The 19079-nt window shown below is 51.7% G+C and overlaps 5 protein-coding genes across 5 annotated transcripts; 3 read left to right on the forward strand and 2 right to left on the reverse strand.

Moving 5' to 3' along the window:
• Positions 1-245: 245 nt before the first annotated feature.
• Positions 246-7181, forward strand: IAQ61_011999 (uncharacterized protein; the record flags this gene model as incomplete). The annotated part of the gene is made up of 1 exon (XM_003844540.2): positions 246-7181. The coding sequence occupies one exon, from the start codon at positions 246-248 to the stop codon at positions 7179-7181; it is 6936 nt and encodes a 2311-aa protein (XP_003844588.2).
• A 1197-nt stretch (positions 7182-8378) lies between these two features.
• Positions 8379-9063, reverse strand: IAQ61_012000 (uncharacterized protein). The gene is made up of 2 exons (XM_003844542.2): positions 8774-9063; positions 8379-8658 (listed from the first exon to the last, which is right to left on the reverse strand). The coding sequence occupies exons 1-2, from the start codon at positions 9018-9020 to the stop codon at positions 8486-8488; spliced, it is 420 nt and encodes a 139-aa protein (XP_003844590.1). The 5' UTR covers positions 9021-9063; the 3' UTR covers positions 8379-8485.
• A 386-nt stretch (positions 9064-9449) lies between these two features.
• Positions 9450-9977, forward strand: IAQ61_012001 (uncharacterized protein; the record flags this gene model as incomplete). Its single annotated transcript, XM_003844543.2, has 1 exon — positions 9450-9977. The coding sequence occupies one exon, from the start codon at positions 9450-9452 to the stop codon at positions 9975-9977; it is 528 nt and encodes a 175-aa protein (XP_003844591.2).
• An 86-nt stretch (positions 9978-10063) lies between these two features.
• On the forward strand, positions 10064-10876 carry IAQ61_012002 (uncharacterized protein; the record flags this gene model as incomplete). Its single annotated transcript, XM_003844544.2, has 1 exon — positions 10064-10876. The coding sequence occupies one exon, from the start codon at positions 10064-10066 to the stop codon at positions 10874-10876; it is 813 nt and encodes a 270-aa protein (XP_003844592.2).
• Positions 10877-16746: 5870 nt separating this feature from the next.
• IAQ61_012003 (uncharacterized protein) lies at positions 16747-17112 on the reverse strand (the record flags this gene model as incomplete). Its single annotated transcript, XM_066099439.1, has 1 exon — positions 16747-17112. The coding sequence occupies one exon, from the start codon at positions 17110-17112 to the stop codon at positions 16747-16749; it is 366 nt and encodes a 121-aa protein (XP_065950958.1).
• Positions 17113-19079: the final 1967 nt, after the last annotated feature.

Genomic DNA, 19079 nt, shown 5'->3' on the forward strand with positions numbered 1-19079 from the left:
TCACAGCCGTCGACAGCAGCGACACATTCCCTGTAACCCGCAACAGCCCCACGTTTTCTCGTCTCGAGTCCTCGGGAAACACTATCCTTTTTTCGTAGCATTCCTTTGCAGAACAGACCTTCGCCTCCCTCCACAGGTTCTCTTGTCGACCTATTACATAAGCATATCCAATCCCTCATCCGACGGTCATTGGTGCCCATGCAGCCGTAGCACCAGTCATTGAACACCATAGAAAGCGTACAAACATGTCCAGCCGGTACCCTCGTGATAGGTCACCGCCTTATCGCGATCGTAGGCCTTCAACATTCAGCAGCAATGGCTACGCTCCAAGGGCCGGCGACAACGTCAGACCCAACCCAGAGCCCAGCGGTTTCCCGCCCAGAGATATCCCTCGGGGCCCAAAGTCTGCTGTGGATGCCCCTCGTGTCCTTGCCACGGGTCCCCCTACGCCTTTGAGGACCGCACCGCCTCTGAGTAGTGGCCCCGCCCCTCCTCTGCACAACTCCCACAATTCCTGGAGAGCAGATCGTGATCGCGACCGGGACTTTGATCGGCGAGAAAGACGACCTACTCCTCCACGGCGGTCTCCCATTCGAGATGCGAGAGATGTAAGAGATGTAAGAGATGTAAGAGATGCAAGAGACGCAAGAGATGCAAGAGATGCAAGAGATGCAAGAGATGCAAGAGATGCAAGAGACGCAAGAGACGTAAGAGACACACGTGACCAGAGAGACTTCTTATCGCGGGATCTCGACGTCAGTCGTGCTCGACGCAACTCACGCGACGGGCCACCGTCGGCCGGGTCGACCTACTCCGATGCACCTCCCATCAGCACAGGCTCCTCCTATCGCGGTGGTAGCATCAGTCGAGGTCGCGGCGGCTTCGCAGCTCGTGGTCGGAACTTTCACGACGACCGAGACAGGCACCACGACCTACGTGATCGCCCACCAGATCGCACCTACCGACCGCGAAGCCGGTCACCACCGGGTCGTCGGGAAAGAGATGTGCGGGAAGACAGAGAGTTGGACAGAAGAGACCGTGATGATCGGAGATTTATCCCACGAGAATATGATTCCTATATTGGCCCTGCAGGCACGGCAAAGCCAGGATTACGGACACTAGATACGCACCGAGGCCCAAGTTCATCTGACTTGCGCCATCTTCCGGGCACTCCAACAGGCCCGACTCCGCATTCATCTCATCATGCATCCCCATCGGACCGGCTAGGTTCACAGATAGACTCCTACTCAAGGCGTTCGTCCCTTGCCATTGACCCGCTGTCCTCCAAGGACTCTAGGCGGGAACCAGGCAAGGATGAGGCCCTATTGGCGAGCCGAGCCGAAGCATCGAGAGAAAGGTATGCCCCACGTGCTTCGTCGCCTCCTGCTTCCATCCCGGCCTTCGGAGGATCTAATGTCTGGAGGGCTCCCGTACCTGAAAGCAAACCTAGTGTTCCTACAGTGTCGCAGCCAAAATCTGTACAGGCCATGTCAACTCCCGCTACTCCTGCACCGCTACCAGCTCCAGCAGTTGTTACTGCGCCCGCTGCGTACACCGTACCAAAAACTGTGGCGCCCCCGCCAGCCCCAAAGCCAGTGATGGCTCCAACCGCTCCAAAAGCCGTTCTATCAGCATCCTCCAGCGTACCACCGACTGGACCTAAAGCAGGCCGAATACCAGATCGAGGACCCGGAGAAATACCTAGCCAAGACCCAAGATCAGGGCCCCCAGTTGTGCCGCGTATGGAACCTCCTGCTCCTCCTCCTCCTCCACCACCACCACCTCCTCCTCCTGCCCCTTCCGTCCCAGTCACTGATCATGCAGGCATTAATCATGCGTCATCTAAAACTCCAGTGGCACACACAGCACCTCCACCCTCAAATGGACCTCCTAATACCCTACCTACTGTGTCTGCTCCAACAGCTCCTTCGGGATTAGCAAGATCTCCTCCACAAGGCCCGGCCTTCAAGCCTCGCGCGCCACCGATAGCCCCACAAGCTGCCTTTCGGGCCAATGCTTCGCCTTCCTTTTCACGAGCTACATTGCCACAATATGGACCCAGAGATGCTTCCCCAGGTCCCACACCACCTTCTGGGCCTCGAAGCAGCACCGGGAATGCTTCAGCAGTCAACCCGCCAATTCAAAACTTGCCGGCCAATATACCCACTGGTCCCAAGGCTGACAGAACCCCTATGGCGCCAAGGCCATCTGCAATGTATCCTCCGCCTGACAGACCGGGCTTTCCTGCCCCGAGGGCACCTATGGGTGGAGGTCCTAAAAGTATGCAATGGGTACGACCAGGTCTGATGCCCGCACGTGCCGTGGTTCCAACCAAGCGTGAATTTCCCTCGGATGATCGGGACCGGCAATTTGGTACTATCCCGAAGGCCCCGAGACTTGAAAATCACTTCTCTATCACACAGACCCAACGAGAGCAAGCCAAGTCTGTATCGCCATCCATGGCGAAAATGGCGACTGAGCCAGTGAGGCCCAGAGAACGAGCTGCGTCTGCAGAACGTTCTACGGCGACTTCACCGAAACCGACCCCCATCGAAGCGCGACGTTATTCAGATGTAACGATGGCGGAACCGTCCCCCAAGCTGCTAAAACTCCCCATGTCTACTGCCTCGTCCGCCCAAGAAGCAGCTCTTCAGGATTCCGATGATGATGATGTTGACTTGGACGAAGATGACTTCGCGGAGTCTGAAGCGAAATATAACCGGGAGGTGGCTCGTCTCGAAGCCAAACGCATCGATTTGAGTGCACCACATTTACGTGCTACGACACCATTACAGGAAATCGTCTTGCTCTCCAGCTTGACGGTTGACCATCTTCCACAGAAACAGATGGAGTCAAAGCGGAATGTTGAAGATGAGAGTGCGCCCATGAACACGGATGACGACAATTCTCTCCTTGAACAACGGCGACCGGAGAGTGTCATTGCTGATCTTCCAACGCCAAAGGATGATCGCTCGGATGATGTTGAAATGGGAGGGATCGAGCACAAGGATGACAAACGCGACAGATCGACGGCTCCAGCAACCATGGCCCTTAGGCTTCGGCGTGAAGGGTCCTCCCCCAATGACGACAGTCTTCCTGATCTGAGTTCATTGCCTTACCTTGTGTCTGGGCCACCAAGTCCATTATCTGACATTGGGCAAGATAGACCAGCTCTGTCTGATTCCGTCAGAGTTGCTATGCGTGAAAAACTGCGCAAGAGTATTGAGCCAGAGTTGAACCAAGATGAAACATTGCGCCAGTATGCTGCCCTGTACAAACAATGGCGGACTAACATGCGCCCTTTGGACGAGGAGCGTGAACAAGATGACCCGGAACGACAGCCTTCGGCGGAGCCGACCTTGAAAGCGCTCACTCCTGATATCCAAAGTACGGCGATGACAGGAATAATGGATAGTTCACTTGCACCCACTGGTCGTAGGGGCCACGCAAGTCGCTGGGCAACTGAACTGGACATCGAGGCAGTCATTGCAGAGTCCCTCAAGACGGCAGAGGAAGAGAAGCTGGGAAAGAAAGACAAGGAACCACGGAAATCAATGGCCGATCCGGAGAAGGAAGCCGATCTGCCCGTAGAACTCACCGAGTCTGAAGCGCAGCGTCGCCGCTATATTGACACCAACTTTCAGCGCGAACCAGGTCAAGGCATTTTCGCCTTTCATTATGAACCGCCCGAGGATGACTTTACGGAGGAGGAGCATCGTGTCATGGTGCACAACTACAAGGATCAATATGCGAAGAAATGGGGCAAGCTAGCTGAACTACTGTACAAAGAGGTCGGCACAGAGCGAACCTACAAGGATTGTATCAACCATTACTATGCCACCAAGTGGGGCAAGGAGTACAAGGGTAAGCTCAGAGGGAAACGCGGCGCAGCCAAGAAACGAGGGGGAGCTGTGGCTCGTGGCCGCGCAGCCATTGCAAACATGGAACGACCGGAACAATCGGGAGAGGATGGGCTGCCGCTGCCCGTCACTGAAACTGGACGCCCTCGACGCTCTGCAGCCCCGACTTTTGGCGGATCTGAACAAGACATTGATGCCAATGCGATGGCTGTAGTGCCAGGACGTGCACGACGTCAAACTGATGCTGACGGTTCACAAGAAAAGGCGAATAGACGTGGCAAAGGAAAGGATAAGATTGGTCGCAAAACTAAGAACATGCCCCTTGCCGCAGCACCGGTTGGCTCCCCAATCAAATTCGACCGCAAAGAAAAAGGTCCAAGTCTTGGTGTCAAATTAGAGGACGAGTTGAGCAAGCGGCCACTGGGAGAGATGCCTTTACCCATTCATGCTGGCATGATGGAAGAGCAGCAAATGCTCATGACGGGCAATCAACAATTGCTTGCAGAACTACCACACGGTCTATTGGATCGATCGAAGATCCCAGTTCCCCCTGCAAGACCTGGCCCATCAAGCTATTGGTCAGTTTCGGAGTTGCAAGACTTTGACAAAAATGTCGCGCACTTCGGTACTGACTGGTTAGCTATAGCAAATCATATGGGCACCAAGACACACACCATGATCAAGAATCAGTACCTTCGCCTAGTAGAAAGCGGGCGGATAGAACTGGAGCAAATGGCAAAAGAAGCAGACGCTCGAAGGGAACGTGGCGACGATCTCGGGCCACCGCCAACACCCACTCCAGCGCCTAAAAGACGATACGAAAGTACACAGGCTGCTCCGATTCGGCAAATCGCACCTACACCCGAGCATAAGTCACCTCTTCTAAACCCGCTTGCACTACCAAAGGCATCCTCTCCGCATTCAGCTTCCTCATCTAGGTTTTCCACCATCGCTCAAGCACCCGTACAGGGTAAGCGCTCGTTACCTGCATCTGGATATCCTTCCCAACCAGAGCCTAGTCTCGTCTCTGTTCCTTCGCTGCCATTGCAGCAGTCGCCTCCCGCTCCACCCCAGCGTGCGCAACCACAGCACCACCATCAGCACTCCATGTCTCAGCACAAGCAGTCGCAGCATGGACCTCGATCCGGCTACTTCTCGGACGATATGCCTCCCCGCGTTGAGAATCGCACACCTTCGCAATCATCAGCGCATCAGCAACCGCCTAGGCATCTTCAACAACATGCGCAGAGCCGCTCACAAGAGCAGCATCAGTCTCCGGTCTATCGAAGCCTGCCCTATCAGGATCGGGAGAATTTGGCTCGGCCTGGTGTTCAACAAGAGCAGGAAGCTCAGCATCGATTCCACGACCAGCGACGAATCTCGCATGAGTTGCAAAATCACCGGCCCTTTGCTCCAGGACAACCACCATTGATATCTACTGTGCGCTCAAACTCTGTTCTCCAGTCCCCCGAGCATCGACCAGTGCCCTACTCGCATTCTCGTCACGTGTCCCAAGCTCATTCCATTGGTCATTCACCGTCGGACACGTATAATCAAGGGCTTGCTTCTATGCCTAACGTGCAACAGTTGCCTCCGCGGTCTTCCATTCTCACCCCACCGGTCAAGGAAGAGCCTCGGAATCCGCCACCGCTTATGCCTCAAACTCAGCCTCAGCCTCAACCTCAGCCTCAGCCTCCAACAATGTCGCAATCCCAACACCACAGTCAGCAGCAAAGCCAGCCTCCGATGCAAAAGGCTCCGCCTCCCAGTGTTGTAAAGCCAGCAGCGGAACCTAGGAAGTCCAATTTGATGTCACTGCTCAATGACACACCACCAGAAGAGCCTAGAAGAAAGAAGCCAAGTGATCCAGGTCCGGGATCTCATAGCACAACCCCCCAGCAGTCAACACCCATCGCTCCTCCCCCGCCAACATCTCAGACCTATTCAACGTCATCGCGGCGTTCTATTTACGATGATCAAGGAATCAGTCATTCAAGTTACAATAGGCCCTCGTATGCCCAACAATCTGCACTGCCCGCGACTGTAACGAACCGGACAGTTGAAATGCCAAATGAGCAACCGGTGGGAGGCCGACCACGTGAGGGTTGGCCACAGCGTCCCCCTTATCTGCACAGTCAAAGTCATGGTCCGCCACCAACATCGCTTCCTTCGTCGCAGCCCGGCCCTCCACAGCCCACCTTCAACGACAACAGAATCTTCGGTAACCACCGCTCCGTTTTTGCCCAGCACAACGCAGTGCGGCACAACCCTTCGCCGCCACCCCTTGGCTATAGTAATTCTCCCCACATGCACTCACGGACTCCAAGTATAGTTGGGGCGCCTGTGCAGGCCAATCGGCACGTCATCCCTAGCACTACTTCTGGACAGCACTCTCAGGCAGCCAGTGCTTCTGCTCAGATCCTGCAGCCAAACCCATATGCACAGGTTGACCCACCCGGGAGTGCACCACCGCCGGGTCCTATGGGTATGCGTCCTAGCCCACACCTTCACACCAGCCATATTGCACAACAAAGAGACGCTTCTGGTCGCAATGAGCACTCGCAGACACAAAACGCAAACCTGACATACTCGAACCAACAAACCCCGAATGAACATCCCGGGCATCCGCAACTTGGAGGTCTGCGAAGTTTGAATGAGCCGTATCGTCCTCGTGATCCCCGTGAACCTCACCGTGACATAGATTCTCGCAACTCGGATCGCGACACAGGTCGTGAGCTTGCACAGAGAACTGAATACCTACGCGAGCAGCTTTCAAACCCTGCCTTGCGGTCTGCGGGCCCACCGATGCACGAAGATATGCGATACCACCCACAGGAGCGCTCCTACCATCCTCAGCGCTCGCAAACTCCGCTCTCGAGACCTGAGCATGGCCAGACCCCGCAGTTGCAGCATCCACCTCACTCCTCACTGGGTGTAGCCAATCATCCACTATACAGTCAGCGGCCTCCCGAAGAGCCGGCTCACCGTTTCTCCCAGCCCACGTTCCCCCGCGAGCGCAGCATCGCAGAACGGATGCGCGATGAGCAAGCTCAACAAGCCCAACAACATGCTGCGATGAACAGGGAAGAACAAATGCGGCGTGATCGCGAGCGTGAGATGCATGATCGCGAACTTCGGGAACGAGAAATGCAGGATGCGCGGTACAGGGAGAACTTGATGCGAAGTAGAGATATGAGAGGCCCACCTCCACCACCACAGGGATCAGGTCCGGAGCAGCGCCCGGACCAGAGGGCACCGACGGGACCAGGCCATATGGATTGGAGCAGGCATGCACAGGATCGGGGAGGATGGCAACGTTGATATTTGGGGATATTTGAGAATTCTTTTTTCACTTTTCTTGGAGGATTAATAAATTACAACTACAACTACTACAACAACGACCAAACACTTGGCGGCGCACCCGTGTTTTTTTTCCTTGTTCACGTATATGCATCGAATCGACTGGCTCCAGGGTGTCAAGGGTGGTTACAATGTGTTGCATGAGTCTATGGCGCTGTTGGCGGCGTGCAGAGGGGAGGGGGTATGTGAATGGTTTGGCTTCTTGGTCTTATATTTAGCCATACTGTCTTTGTTATTCTTTTTAGAGACTTGTCGGTGTGGATATCGTTTGGCGTTTTCTCTTTCTTCATCTTTTTCCCGCCTCGTTTTCCTTCTTTTTTTGCTGTTTTCATCACTGTGGATGCGAGGGGGATTTTTTGGTTGTTGCTGTTGTTATTGTGGGTTTGTATTGTGCGTGGGGTTTGGGTTGGTTGGCCGGTTGGCCGGTTCCCGAAGTCGATGGCTTGCTTGTGTGGTTGTTTGCCGGTTTGGCGCTGGGGATGGCGATGGCGATGTTGTTCAGCTTGTATTATATATGTGCGTTTTGGAGGGTTTGGGCTTTTTGTTTGAGGGGGGTAGCGGGAAGTGGGAAGTGGGAAGCGGGGAAGGGGAAAGGGGAAAGTGAGCTGTGCTGGATTGTGATGGGTTGTGGTGATTGGGAAGTTAGATGGAGATGAAGAATGAAAGAATGAAAGTGCATGTTAGGGTGTATGAGGTTTGTGGTGTGGATGTGTGGTGGTTTTTTTTGGGTTGTGGGATGTGGGCTGTGCCATGTGAGACGATGGATGGATAGAATGGTGAGTGCGGTGCGGTGAGGCGAGTTGAGGGCGTGGACATGCTTCTTGGTGGGATTGAGGCGGTTTTGAGTGGGGATATGGGATTATATATAGGGATGGAAATGGGGTACGACGTTGGGATGGGCAGGACGATGGAGCACCAATGTAAATTCAAACTAGACAAGTCAATGTATACGATCATACATACATTGAGCTATGATACGCTATGCTATGCTATACCCAACAGGCCCCGATGCTCTAAAAAAGGGAAGCTGGGAAGGAGAGAGGAAGGCGGATGATGTGTTGGTATGTTGGTTGGGGGTTGGAATGATGGATGTTGGAAGGATGAGTTTGAGAAGGAAAGGTAGAGGTAGAGCAGAATGGAATCTGAATTATGCATCTCTTTGAACACGCCTTACGACGATTGGGTATCATAGCTATAATCACTCACAGAACCACACCGCACCTCAATCACTCTCCCTCTCCCTCCACCCCCTGCAAAACACCCTCTCACTTCTTCCCTGTGTCCCCCTCGCCCTCAAACATCCACCGATCATGCTCGATACTCGCCACCTTCTTCCTCAGGCTATTCTTCAGCGCCGCTCGTATCTCTTCCTCCACTAGCTTGGGATCCCAGTGCGAATTCCGCTTCTCGTACAGCCCTATGACTTCGTTGTCTTGGTCTGGTTGCTCGTTAGCAGAAGAATCAGGTTGCGGAAATACATGCGATGTGCAGATGCATATTCACTACATCTCCCCAACGCTGGCCCCTTTATCCCAAGAGAAAAAACTGCTTACTCGACTCCTCATCCTCCTCCGGCGCTCCGCTCAGCGCAACCATATTCTTGTACACGGGATGTGGCGCCGCAATCTTGTACTCGCCCTGTGCGTCGCGCTCCACAAACTCCTCCTCGCTGGGCTGCTGGAAGATATTGGCGGGCATTTGGTGGTCTGGGCGAATGGTCGTGAGGTTTTGGCGTCGCGAAGAGGTGTGGAAGATGTTGCGGCGGGCGTTGGGGGGCAGGCGGACGGCGCGGTTGTCCATGTTTTGGGGTCTTGGTCTGAGGGGCGTTTGTGCTTGGCGCGGCGTAAGGGGGGGGGGAGAGATGCAGGCTAATGTTGTGGTGAATGGCGGGTTGGAAGGTGTCGGTGACGTTAGAGTTGAGGGGTGTCGGGTGTGTTTGTTTGGTTGGCGGTAGGGTCGGGACAGGGGTAGAGCGGGGAGGTGGGGTGAATGGAGCTTGGGCCCTCTGTAATTCATTGATGCGCGAAGTGATACCAAGTCTCGTAAATGTTCCTGAGATAACTACACTATCACGCGTCAATATAGTCGCTGATGCTTTGAGACGGGTACTGACCTTCTCATTCGGCCTTGCATGTTGTTGTGCGCTGGAGGAATGCAAGCACAGCTAGCTACTCCAGGACAGAAAACACACCCTCCAGCCTGTATATCTTGACATTCCTCCGAGCCGTCATGTCTTCAGGACTTCCTCCACAGTCGCCTAGTCCATCACCTGAAAGAGACCCATCTCCACCCCGGAAACGACCAAGAACTCGAGCTCCACCGGGTGCCGCAGCCGCAGCCGCAGCAGCCATATCATCCCGCCCTGTCACAACCACAATGTCTCAGTCAAAGCCATCTCAACCCACATCCGACGCCCCAGCAGAAATCTACCGCTTTCCTGTACAACCGATCAATCGATTTCGTGGCGCAGCGTCGAGTATAAAGCGACCTCGCGAAGTGGCTCATTTTTCCTATGACGACCAGCACGAATATAGGGACGATGAATCGAGCATCAATTACTATATACCACCGCCCATGGGTGTAGATCTTAAGGAAGGGTTCGACTCATTCAGACACTACGAAGAAAAGGAGGACCCGCACCTTGACAGTCTGCTCAAGGCGCTGGTCGCAAGGGAGAAGAAAGATGGAGAGAAGAAGAGCCTCCGGGCTGACTTTGTGACCTGGAGAGGCATGATGACCAAGGTACGTGGAGGATGATATATGAATTTCGTGGCGAGGTAAGTAAGACAGGCTTCTTACCTTGCTGTCCCTCGGCGGATGAGACCACTAACGCCCTACAGATTATGACGGCACCCTTCGACCACTTTGCAGAATTCAGCATGTTTGCGACCCTCCACGACGGCACAATATACCTTGAGGAAGACTTCCCCTCGCGAGCGGCCGAACGTGCCGCAGAAGGCAATCGCCCACCTGCTCGCTACCAACACCCCGACCAACAATCCCACGAGATGATGACCTACTGGGGCTACAAGTTCGAGACCCTCGCACTCATCCCCACACCCCCCTCTTCCACCCCACGCGAGGAAATTGAAAAACACCAAAGAAGCACCGTCTCCAACCACGCCCAACACTGCTCCATAGTCCACACCTCCTTCGGCCCACACACCCTCCTCCTAGGCGGCGAAGTCGATGGTCTCCTGGCCCCCAAGCCCACCGATCCCGACTCCCCGATCCAATGGATCGAGCTGAAAACGTCCGAAGAACTGCCACCCCCGCACCTCCAACAACACCGCGACATTCTCCGATTCGAACGCAAATTGCTCAAGTTCTGGGCCCAGAGCTTCCTCCTCGGCGTGCCCAAGATTGTTGTTGGCTTCCGGAGTAAAGGCGGGGTGTTGAGGAATCTGCAAACGTTTGAGACGCAGGAGTTGCCTGGGATGGTGCGCAGGGGGACGGCTTGTTGGGACGGCAATGTTTGCATTAATTTCGCGACGGAGATGCTGGGATGGTTGAAGGGCGTTGTTAAGGGGGAGGGGGTGTATAGTATTGTTTTGAGGAAGAAGAGTGGGGTTGTGGAGGTGAGGAGGGTGAAGGATGGGACGGGTGGGATTGTGAGTGACGAGTTCTTGGCCTGGAGAGGGAGCGAGGGGGGATGAGGGGGGGAGGCAAGCAGTCTCGGGGAGGGAGGTTGGAGATGGAGTCGAGGGCAGCGAGAGGCAGAGTGTGCACCTCGAGATGGAGACGGAGACGAAGGTAGAAGCAAAGAAGACAAACAATGGAAACAAAGAGTCTTGAACTCCTCTCATTACACACTCTTAAAACCCTACCAAAAGCTCAAAGCCCAATCCTTCACTTGAAAGTCCCTTCCAACTCCTGAGCTGTTGTTGTATGGTGTCGTAACATACCTACACAGTCTCAATTTTGTTTATCCTATAATCTCTGTCTTTTCTGTTTGTTTCATTGACACAGTCCCTATAGCTCATTCTCCAGTTCAAAACACCCCGCCAACTTGATTTGAACTCTGAAATCTGCAATTTGAAATATAGAAACCAACATCCTTGATTCACAAAATCTGAGGAGATGTATGACTCCGTGGGAGAATGGCCTTGGTCTTGGGGATTATGAGCAAGTGATTTGAAGCCATCCCGTGGCATTGAGGAAGGGGTGAAAGGGGCGCTGGGGATTTTTTTCATGCGGGATAGGTTTGTAATGGTGAGGGTGGTGGTGGTGTATTTGATTTATGTGTGGTGATGATATTGTACCTCCTAATCATACAAAAAGCGACAAACAACAACACAAAAAAAAACAGAAAAACATATCCAACATTGCTAATACTCATATATCACCCTCCTCCTGCAACTACCCCTCCTCCCGTCACTTTTACCGAGCGTACCTAAGCTACACGAAGTCTTCTATACACTCTGTCAATCTACCAGTGTGATACTTAGTGGATGTACTTGGTCAGTATCTTAGCAGGGATCTACCGGCACCACAGTCTATTGGGATGTAGGAGGACGCTGTCCTGCTATATATTGTCCTGCTGTGTGAAGATATGCTTGAGATATTTGTCTATCAGCTATTTATGCTATTGTGGTGAAGTGGACCTCGTTTTGTACAGTATAGGTGGATAGAGGGGCAGGGGTTACGGCTGATGCCAGTGCTGGTGTTGGTGCTGATGCGAGAGTGTTTTATATAAGAGGTCTTGTGTTGATAACATTTCTAGGACCATGGGCCTGTTTATTCTCTACTTTAATTTATTCAAAAAAAATTGGTTTCCTGAGGTCTGCGTGGCAAGGGAGGAGTGTATGCTTTGGATTTTTGGAGTTTGTAAGTTGGCGAGTAGTAGTTTTTCTACATGATTTATTTTTACGTTGACCTGACTAAGAGTACTATAGCATGCCATACTATGGCGATGTGTGTGTTTGGGAAATGAAACTCCGTAGTCTGTGTGATTCAGCTTGCGGGTTTTTTTTTAATGTTAGGACACGGTGTCTATTCCCACTGCGCCAAACAACCTCAAAAAGGTGCGTATAATCCATGAATGGATTATTCACGAATAGAATAGTATATATGGGCGCAGGGCACGCCATACCCCATAGTCCTACCACGCGTGCACGACGCTATGGCCTGACATTTAAATCAAAATAGATAATAATTCATGGTGTGTGTGTGCGAAGTGCTAGCTTAAGTCAGGCAAGGGATGAGTTGATTCGTTTGTTCTTGTATGTATTAAAGGAGGAGGGTTGTAAAGTAAGGGTATATTCAATCCTGAATAACTTTTTCTGGTTCTTCTTTTGTTTTATATAGGAGAGGGTCAATTGTGTGTTCTATAGACTTTCGTGTGCTGCTAAGTTTTCTTCTTTGTGTTATACCAGGATATTGTTTTTCAAATTACATACGTTGTATCTTATGCCTTCTCCTCTCTTCCCCTGCTAATTTCTGCTGATTTACTCCTAGTTCATTTCTTCCAAACCTATAATTGATTCAACGTATTGTACCTAACACGATTCGCGAAGCTGAATTTACTATGTAACCTTTTTGAGTTACTGCATGACTCACGCAAGAGACCACTAAGAGTCGACATATAATATACCCTAATACATTGTATTTGCAATAAAATTTACATTTCACGCAACGTAATCACAACAGTACACTATTATACTATACATCTACAGGTATTCGCGCTCGTTTCAACACGTAAGCTCACACCTCTCCCCCAATAGGTGGAGAGTAGATAATTTTTGGCAGACTACTTTTCTGTTTTGTGCAAGCTTACGATGTAACGTTATGGCAGATGAATACTTTGAGGATGCGTTTCTACGGTGCAAGTTCGCACTGGAGTGTGCAGTTAAACGCGCTGTTTGTGTTGGCAGGGAGAAGGGTTTATTGACGAGTTTGCTATCTGCATATTTAGTTATTTCAATTTTTTTGTTTTGCAATTGTGCTTGTGTATGGTGTGATTCCCATTCCACGTGCATGTATTTGAAGAAGCTAGATGAATATATATATAATTATTGAGTAGGCTGTCAAAGACAAGTCCATAGGTGGTTAGAATGCGTGTTGCATGATCATGTTGAAGACCACATCTTTAATTGCAGAATGCACCTCATAGCATTGGGTATCTACAATCAGTGTCTGGTACCCTTCCAGAACGGCTTTGTCATACGATATTGTCGCATGATTAGCAATCATCGAGAGTTGCGCACCAGAAGTGTACCCACACTATCGAATGCAAATTCCAGCACGAGTAAGAGCTCTGTAGAACTGTGTGCAGAAGACAGCATGAGTGAGAGCTTTGTGGGACTGTACTTACACAAACAGCGAAGTCCACTTGTTCCCACATCCAGGACACAGGACAAGCACAGTCACTGACAGAAATTCACCACACACCCAGCCAACCTTCCTAATTCGCAAGCACCCCTCTTCCCCACCTCACACTCCACCTCACACTCCACCTCACACTCCACCTCACACTCCACCTCACACTCCACCTCACACTCCACCTCACACTTCACCTCGTTCTCGAACTCACACCCCACCTCACACTCCACCTCGTTCTCGAACTCAACCCCTCCACCCCAAAATTCCAGACTCCAGACCCTTCTGGCGCCCTCGAGTCCATGCCGCACAAACAACAACTCCACCCGCGGATCCTACAGACCCTTAGCGATTCCCAACACCCTGAACCGATCCTGCAAGGCCCTCCACGATGCCCAAGAACCTTCACACATCCCTCCCTCCCACACATCCTCCTCTTCCACACAACCCCCCCACCCCCACCCCCCACCGATCTCCACGACCCCGAACAGATCCCGCAATGCCCTTCAAGATCTGCCCCCACGATCGCAAATCCCCCTCAGAGATCGAAGATAGGACAAAAGCTTCTGATCCGCAAGACCTGCCGTTGCTATTTAAAGTTGATCAGAGAGAGGGATAGCAGACAGCAGACCGATGAGAGAGAGCGGTAGAGGAAAAGAAAAGAAAAGCGCAAACGGTAAGTTTGCAGATATCCCCACAAAGGGAGCATTTTGATCCTGGTTGGCGAGGGTGGAGTGGGATGTAAACGAACGAATAGATTGGGGGAGTTTTTTAACGTTTTGGTATTGCTTGCTTTGCTTGCTTGCATACTTGCTTGCATTCTTCCATGCATCCAAGAAATACCCCCACGACCCTCTCTGAATAGACCAAAAAAAGGCAAAAGTGAAAAAGTGTGCTGCATAACCTTTCACCACGGCGCGGCGGAACCAAAAAACCCATCCTCGCCCCCCACCCCGACCAGGAAAAAAAACAGATCACGGACTATAGCACGCATGATATGCAGCCAGATTTCCACGAGCCGAACGGTACGACACTGGCGAGTGTGGTAATCGCGCAGCGAACCGAGCCGTTCTATTCAAACTCAACTTTAAATAAAGAGCTACGATGGTGACAGAATGAAAATAAGATGATGCAAAGACCAGAAAAAGAAAAAAACTCTTTTGCTGTTATGCTTAGAGTTTCGGTGATGTGTGCATGTATGCATGTATGTGTGTATATATGTGAGTGTAAAGTTGTGTTTGGGCCGGGGGCCTTGCTGACACAGTGACACATTTTGCGCATGTGTACAAACGTACATGTCTTTCAAAGCTTGGAGCAGGTGCAATAGTTTGAGTGTGGGTGGATACCCCATATCTCACGAAAATATGAAATACCAGTACCGGTAGGTTCACCAGGGGGGAGGGGTAAGATATGGTATCCGCATCGCGTGCATGGTAGGGAGATAGATTTTCCACATTGACATGTCCAAAGTCTGTTTTTCTTTTTGCCTTTTTTTTGCACAACGCACATGTTCAAGGCCAGTTTTAATACGTCTGTCGCCAAAATTGGTTTGGTTGTTCATCGGTGGGCAAGCGCGCGACAATGCGCAACGCATCAAAGCATACAGATTCCAGGAACCTGGGGTGACGCGGATAAACGTGCAACATGGTAACGATGCGAGCGTGAACGACGATGATCAGGCAATTCGTGAACCGGCCTGTCTCGGATGCTTGGCTGTCTGTCAGTTGTGGTTGTGCTGGGAGATGTCTCAGTAGATGGGAGAAGAACGCGTCTTTGCTACCTACCGGTACGGGTGTGCTTGAGGCGCTAAGGTGCAACGGGGCTGGACAATTGAACTCACGCGTGTCTCGACGTGGGATGATTGCGTGATCGGTTGCAAGTATCCAACTGCCGAGACGAGCTTCACACAGCAGTATGTACAATACTGTTGTTGATTCTTTGTCCACTGGGCCCAGTATAGGGGCGGTGCAAGTTCAAAGCCTTGGAAGCCCCACAGGCTCAATGTCTAGTATTCTACAGTATATCATACCACCGCTTGTTGTACAGCGAGACAAATGGGCCAATGGCAAGGACAGAATGTCTCCAGTCCAAGGAGTCTCGACGTCTAGATCCTGAGCAGGCTGTCGTAATCAACACTGCATGGAAAAAAATTCGTCCATGTCTGAACCGATGATTCCGTGGTTCGGTCAATCTCTCGTGACTCGTTCCCAAATTCCCAGATAAATTGCCAAGCTGTAGCGGATTTCGCCCGTCGGGGAAGGTACCAAGTCTGAGGGCAGACCAAAGTAAGACATCGCATACGCACACAACGCAAAGTCGACTCAGCTCTCTGTTGCTTCCCAGGTATTCGACAAATACGTGGAAAGCAGTGCCACGTAAGACTCATGATTCGGTAGTACCGGCAAGCACTGAGAGATGCGATCGTCAACACGAGGCTCCGGCCTCGTGCGCTCTTCCCAGATAGAGAGAGCGTGGTGTGCCGGTACCCATGCAAAGGACCGACTGAACCTTGTTGGCCGATCAACAGCGGCCCGATTCTTGACCCGAATCGGATGGGAGCATGGACACCCGGCGGACGTTATGGATTCCCGTTGGCAAGATCCCCAAGGGCGGCTGAATGAGATTAGAGGAACAGTGCCGTGCTCATGCGTATGCTGATCCAGAAGTGTTGTATGTGATTGTACTCGGTAGGTAGCAAGTGTAGTGTCGGAGTCGGCATCTGAGAGAAGGTTTGTAAGTGCCCAGTGTGTGTGTACAGGCCTGTCCCGTGAGATTCAGTAGTCTGCCTTTCCATCCAGCTGGCCCCCAGAGCCTCGTCATGCCCAATGCATTATTACTCAGGGTTAACTGGCTGAAGTTTGTAATTACTTCATCTGTTCGTCACTTGGAAGTCTTGGGACCAAGATTCATGCTCAGGGTCTTCAAAAAGGGATCAGGAGGAAAGGCATCCCTCGCCCGAGGAATCTCGAATCGTCAACGGTGATAAGCGCAAACTTTGAGTTCAGTTCGCGTTTGGGCAGCAGCGGTAGAGGAGGTGGTTTAGGTCCCCCGCAATTGTGCCACCTCCCTCCTTGCTGGGGTCAGAAATGGGCCCGTCCGCACTCGGGTTAGGGTTAGGGTTAGGGTTAGGGTTACAGCCCTCGTCATTTCATCCGCACAAGAAGAGCTTCGCAAATTGCTTGCTGGTAAGTACGAAGGTAACATTCCGTCATCTCAACAGATCTGACCACAATGAAGTGACCATAATGAGGCGACTTTGTGGCTGATGGTCGACACTTGTAGTACATAGATGAAACCCCGAAACGACCTCAAGCCACATGGACATGGCGGCCCATGTTTCAGATTGTTCTGGTTGAAGGGCCTCGACAACTCCCTCCTGAGCGGTGGTGAGAAAGGCCCGTGTGAAGTGTGAGCAATGGTGCACAGCCTTGCAGTCATCCAATGGCTCCGATGCAATAAATTGCCTTTTATGGACAACCACAATTACTGAAATGCCGAATCTGGACGAAAAGCCATTTACCAGCGGAGTCGGAGTAAGTTGCTGAGTGCTCAACTGGACACTTACAACGATCATGCTGGTTCCTCGCTCGCTGATGTTGCAGTAAGTATTAACGGAGTGCTTTGATCAGATTAGAATGATTTCTATACGAGACTGTCAAGCCAATTCCCCGCAACCCCACGAATTTGGTCCAACATCACTCCTCCCCTGAAACATAGATGTAGAATTTGATCTCGATGAGGGCACTCTTGGTCTGCTGCCTCGCTATGAGAACATATCTACAAAGGCTCGCTGAAACAATGATACCACTTCCTTGGGACTAGATGGAGAATGTGAGCGAGCTTGTGTTGTTGGTTCTGCCAAAGTCAAAGTCTCGTCACTCTAGCGTGGCGAACGATGCACGGCTCTTTCAAGGAACAAGGAAGGCGTCAACGAATATGGCGATAGGAGCGCGGCAACCGGAAGCTTGTTCAATTTTTCAAAGTATCTGTGTGCCAGCTCAGTCCAGTCGGGTGACTAGCTGGACGTTTCGACATGCCCTACCCTGCACGCGAAGAGCTTATCACCAACGGGCAGATCAACAAGACAACGGTGGATTAAGAACATTCTACGGCACCTGGAAATTGGGAGGCGTTGTCTGGTGTGTATGGCTACCACAGATGTGACCTCATGGTCGCAAACAAGTTCAGCCTTTTTTTTAAGGTGAAGAGGGGGGGGACTGGAGGCATTGATCTTGCCACTAGAATGTTGGAAGTCGTGCCAAGAAGAGACGATCATTGCTTGTCAGTGTGCAAATGTATGTCGAGCTCGCAATGGAGTGATTATTCGGTTGAAATCTTTCTTCGCTACACTGCACAGAATGTGATGTGATTAGCAGGGCGCCGATAGTCATACTCAGATAGTAAGCAAGCGCACATTGCTGATGCATGTCTCGTGCAGTAGGGAGCTCTGCGCGACATTGTTGCTCTAGAGGCTGGTCGTTGGCACGAGCCGTGAATTAATTTTAAGGATGCCTCAGTCGGCAACGGCCGATTTCCAGGGCGGCGGAGTTGGTGCCGATGCTTCCCATACGTCTTAACCTGCAAAACACCAGCGACCTCGTCCAGGTTCCAGAATGAAAAGAGGCGCCCTACAAATAGAACCGGCTTATGAAACCGCTGTTCGTCGAGTGAACGGCTATGGATCGCCGCACAGAGCTGCGTTTGACGTTCGCCTGAGGCGCGCGAGCATGCAGGCCGTCACACTGGTGTGGCGCACAGGCGGCGGTGACGCATCACGAATCCAGCCAGGATGCATCATGCTGGAGACGTGCAGGTCTTGATGTCGAGATGTCGTCCTTCCAATAGCCAAAGTCTCGGCCCGGATCGACAGTACACCTGGATTTGGACTGTGGGGCTTATTGGCAGATCTATGGCATTCCTAGACGATCTACTCTGCCTCTAGCCCTTTAGTGGACCATTCATGGCGCAAGCCAAACGAGTGCAATAAACTTTTGAGAACACCAGTCTGTGCGAGTACACAAGTAGAGGACTGAGCGTTGCCGTTTGTGGACTGAATGATATATTCATCGTACTTGTTTCGTACATGCGGAGTGAAAATGTTGCCTGTGGATTGTCAAGAAGAGGAGTTGCGGCAAGACAACTAGACTGACCTAACCGACGAGTTGCGTCACGCTTTTCATTTACTCAGAGCAAGTGTTTCCGTGGTAGAAAATAACTGTTCGTGGCTCGGGAAACATGTACGTCGTTCAGAGAGTGTTCATTTTCCCCCATGCTCAAATGAACGGTCCTGTTCAAGGATCAGGGTCCGGAGAGACGCGTGTTAAACTATACACAGGATAACAGACACACATCCAACCTGTGATTCAAGTGGCGTCTGTATGTACACTTCTGGCTATAGAGAAGCGGCCCGTGGCATGCGCCACGGCTTGACGATTTAGTTGTCTGCCAAGCCCCCTCCCCATCCAGGTCATGTTCGGCAACAATACGGAGACAGGAGAGATGTAGCAAACCATTTTTGACTCGATAGACTCTGGCATAAGA

The sequence above is a fragment of the Plenodomus lingam genome (assembly GCF_022343315.1).
Source record: "Plenodomus lingam strain CAN1 chromosome Unknown scaffold_20, whole genome shotgun sequence".
In the NCBI taxonomy this organism is placed as follows: Eukaryota; Fungi; Ascomycota; class Dothideomycetes; order Pleosporales; family Leptosphaeriaceae; genus Plenodomus; species Plenodomus lingam.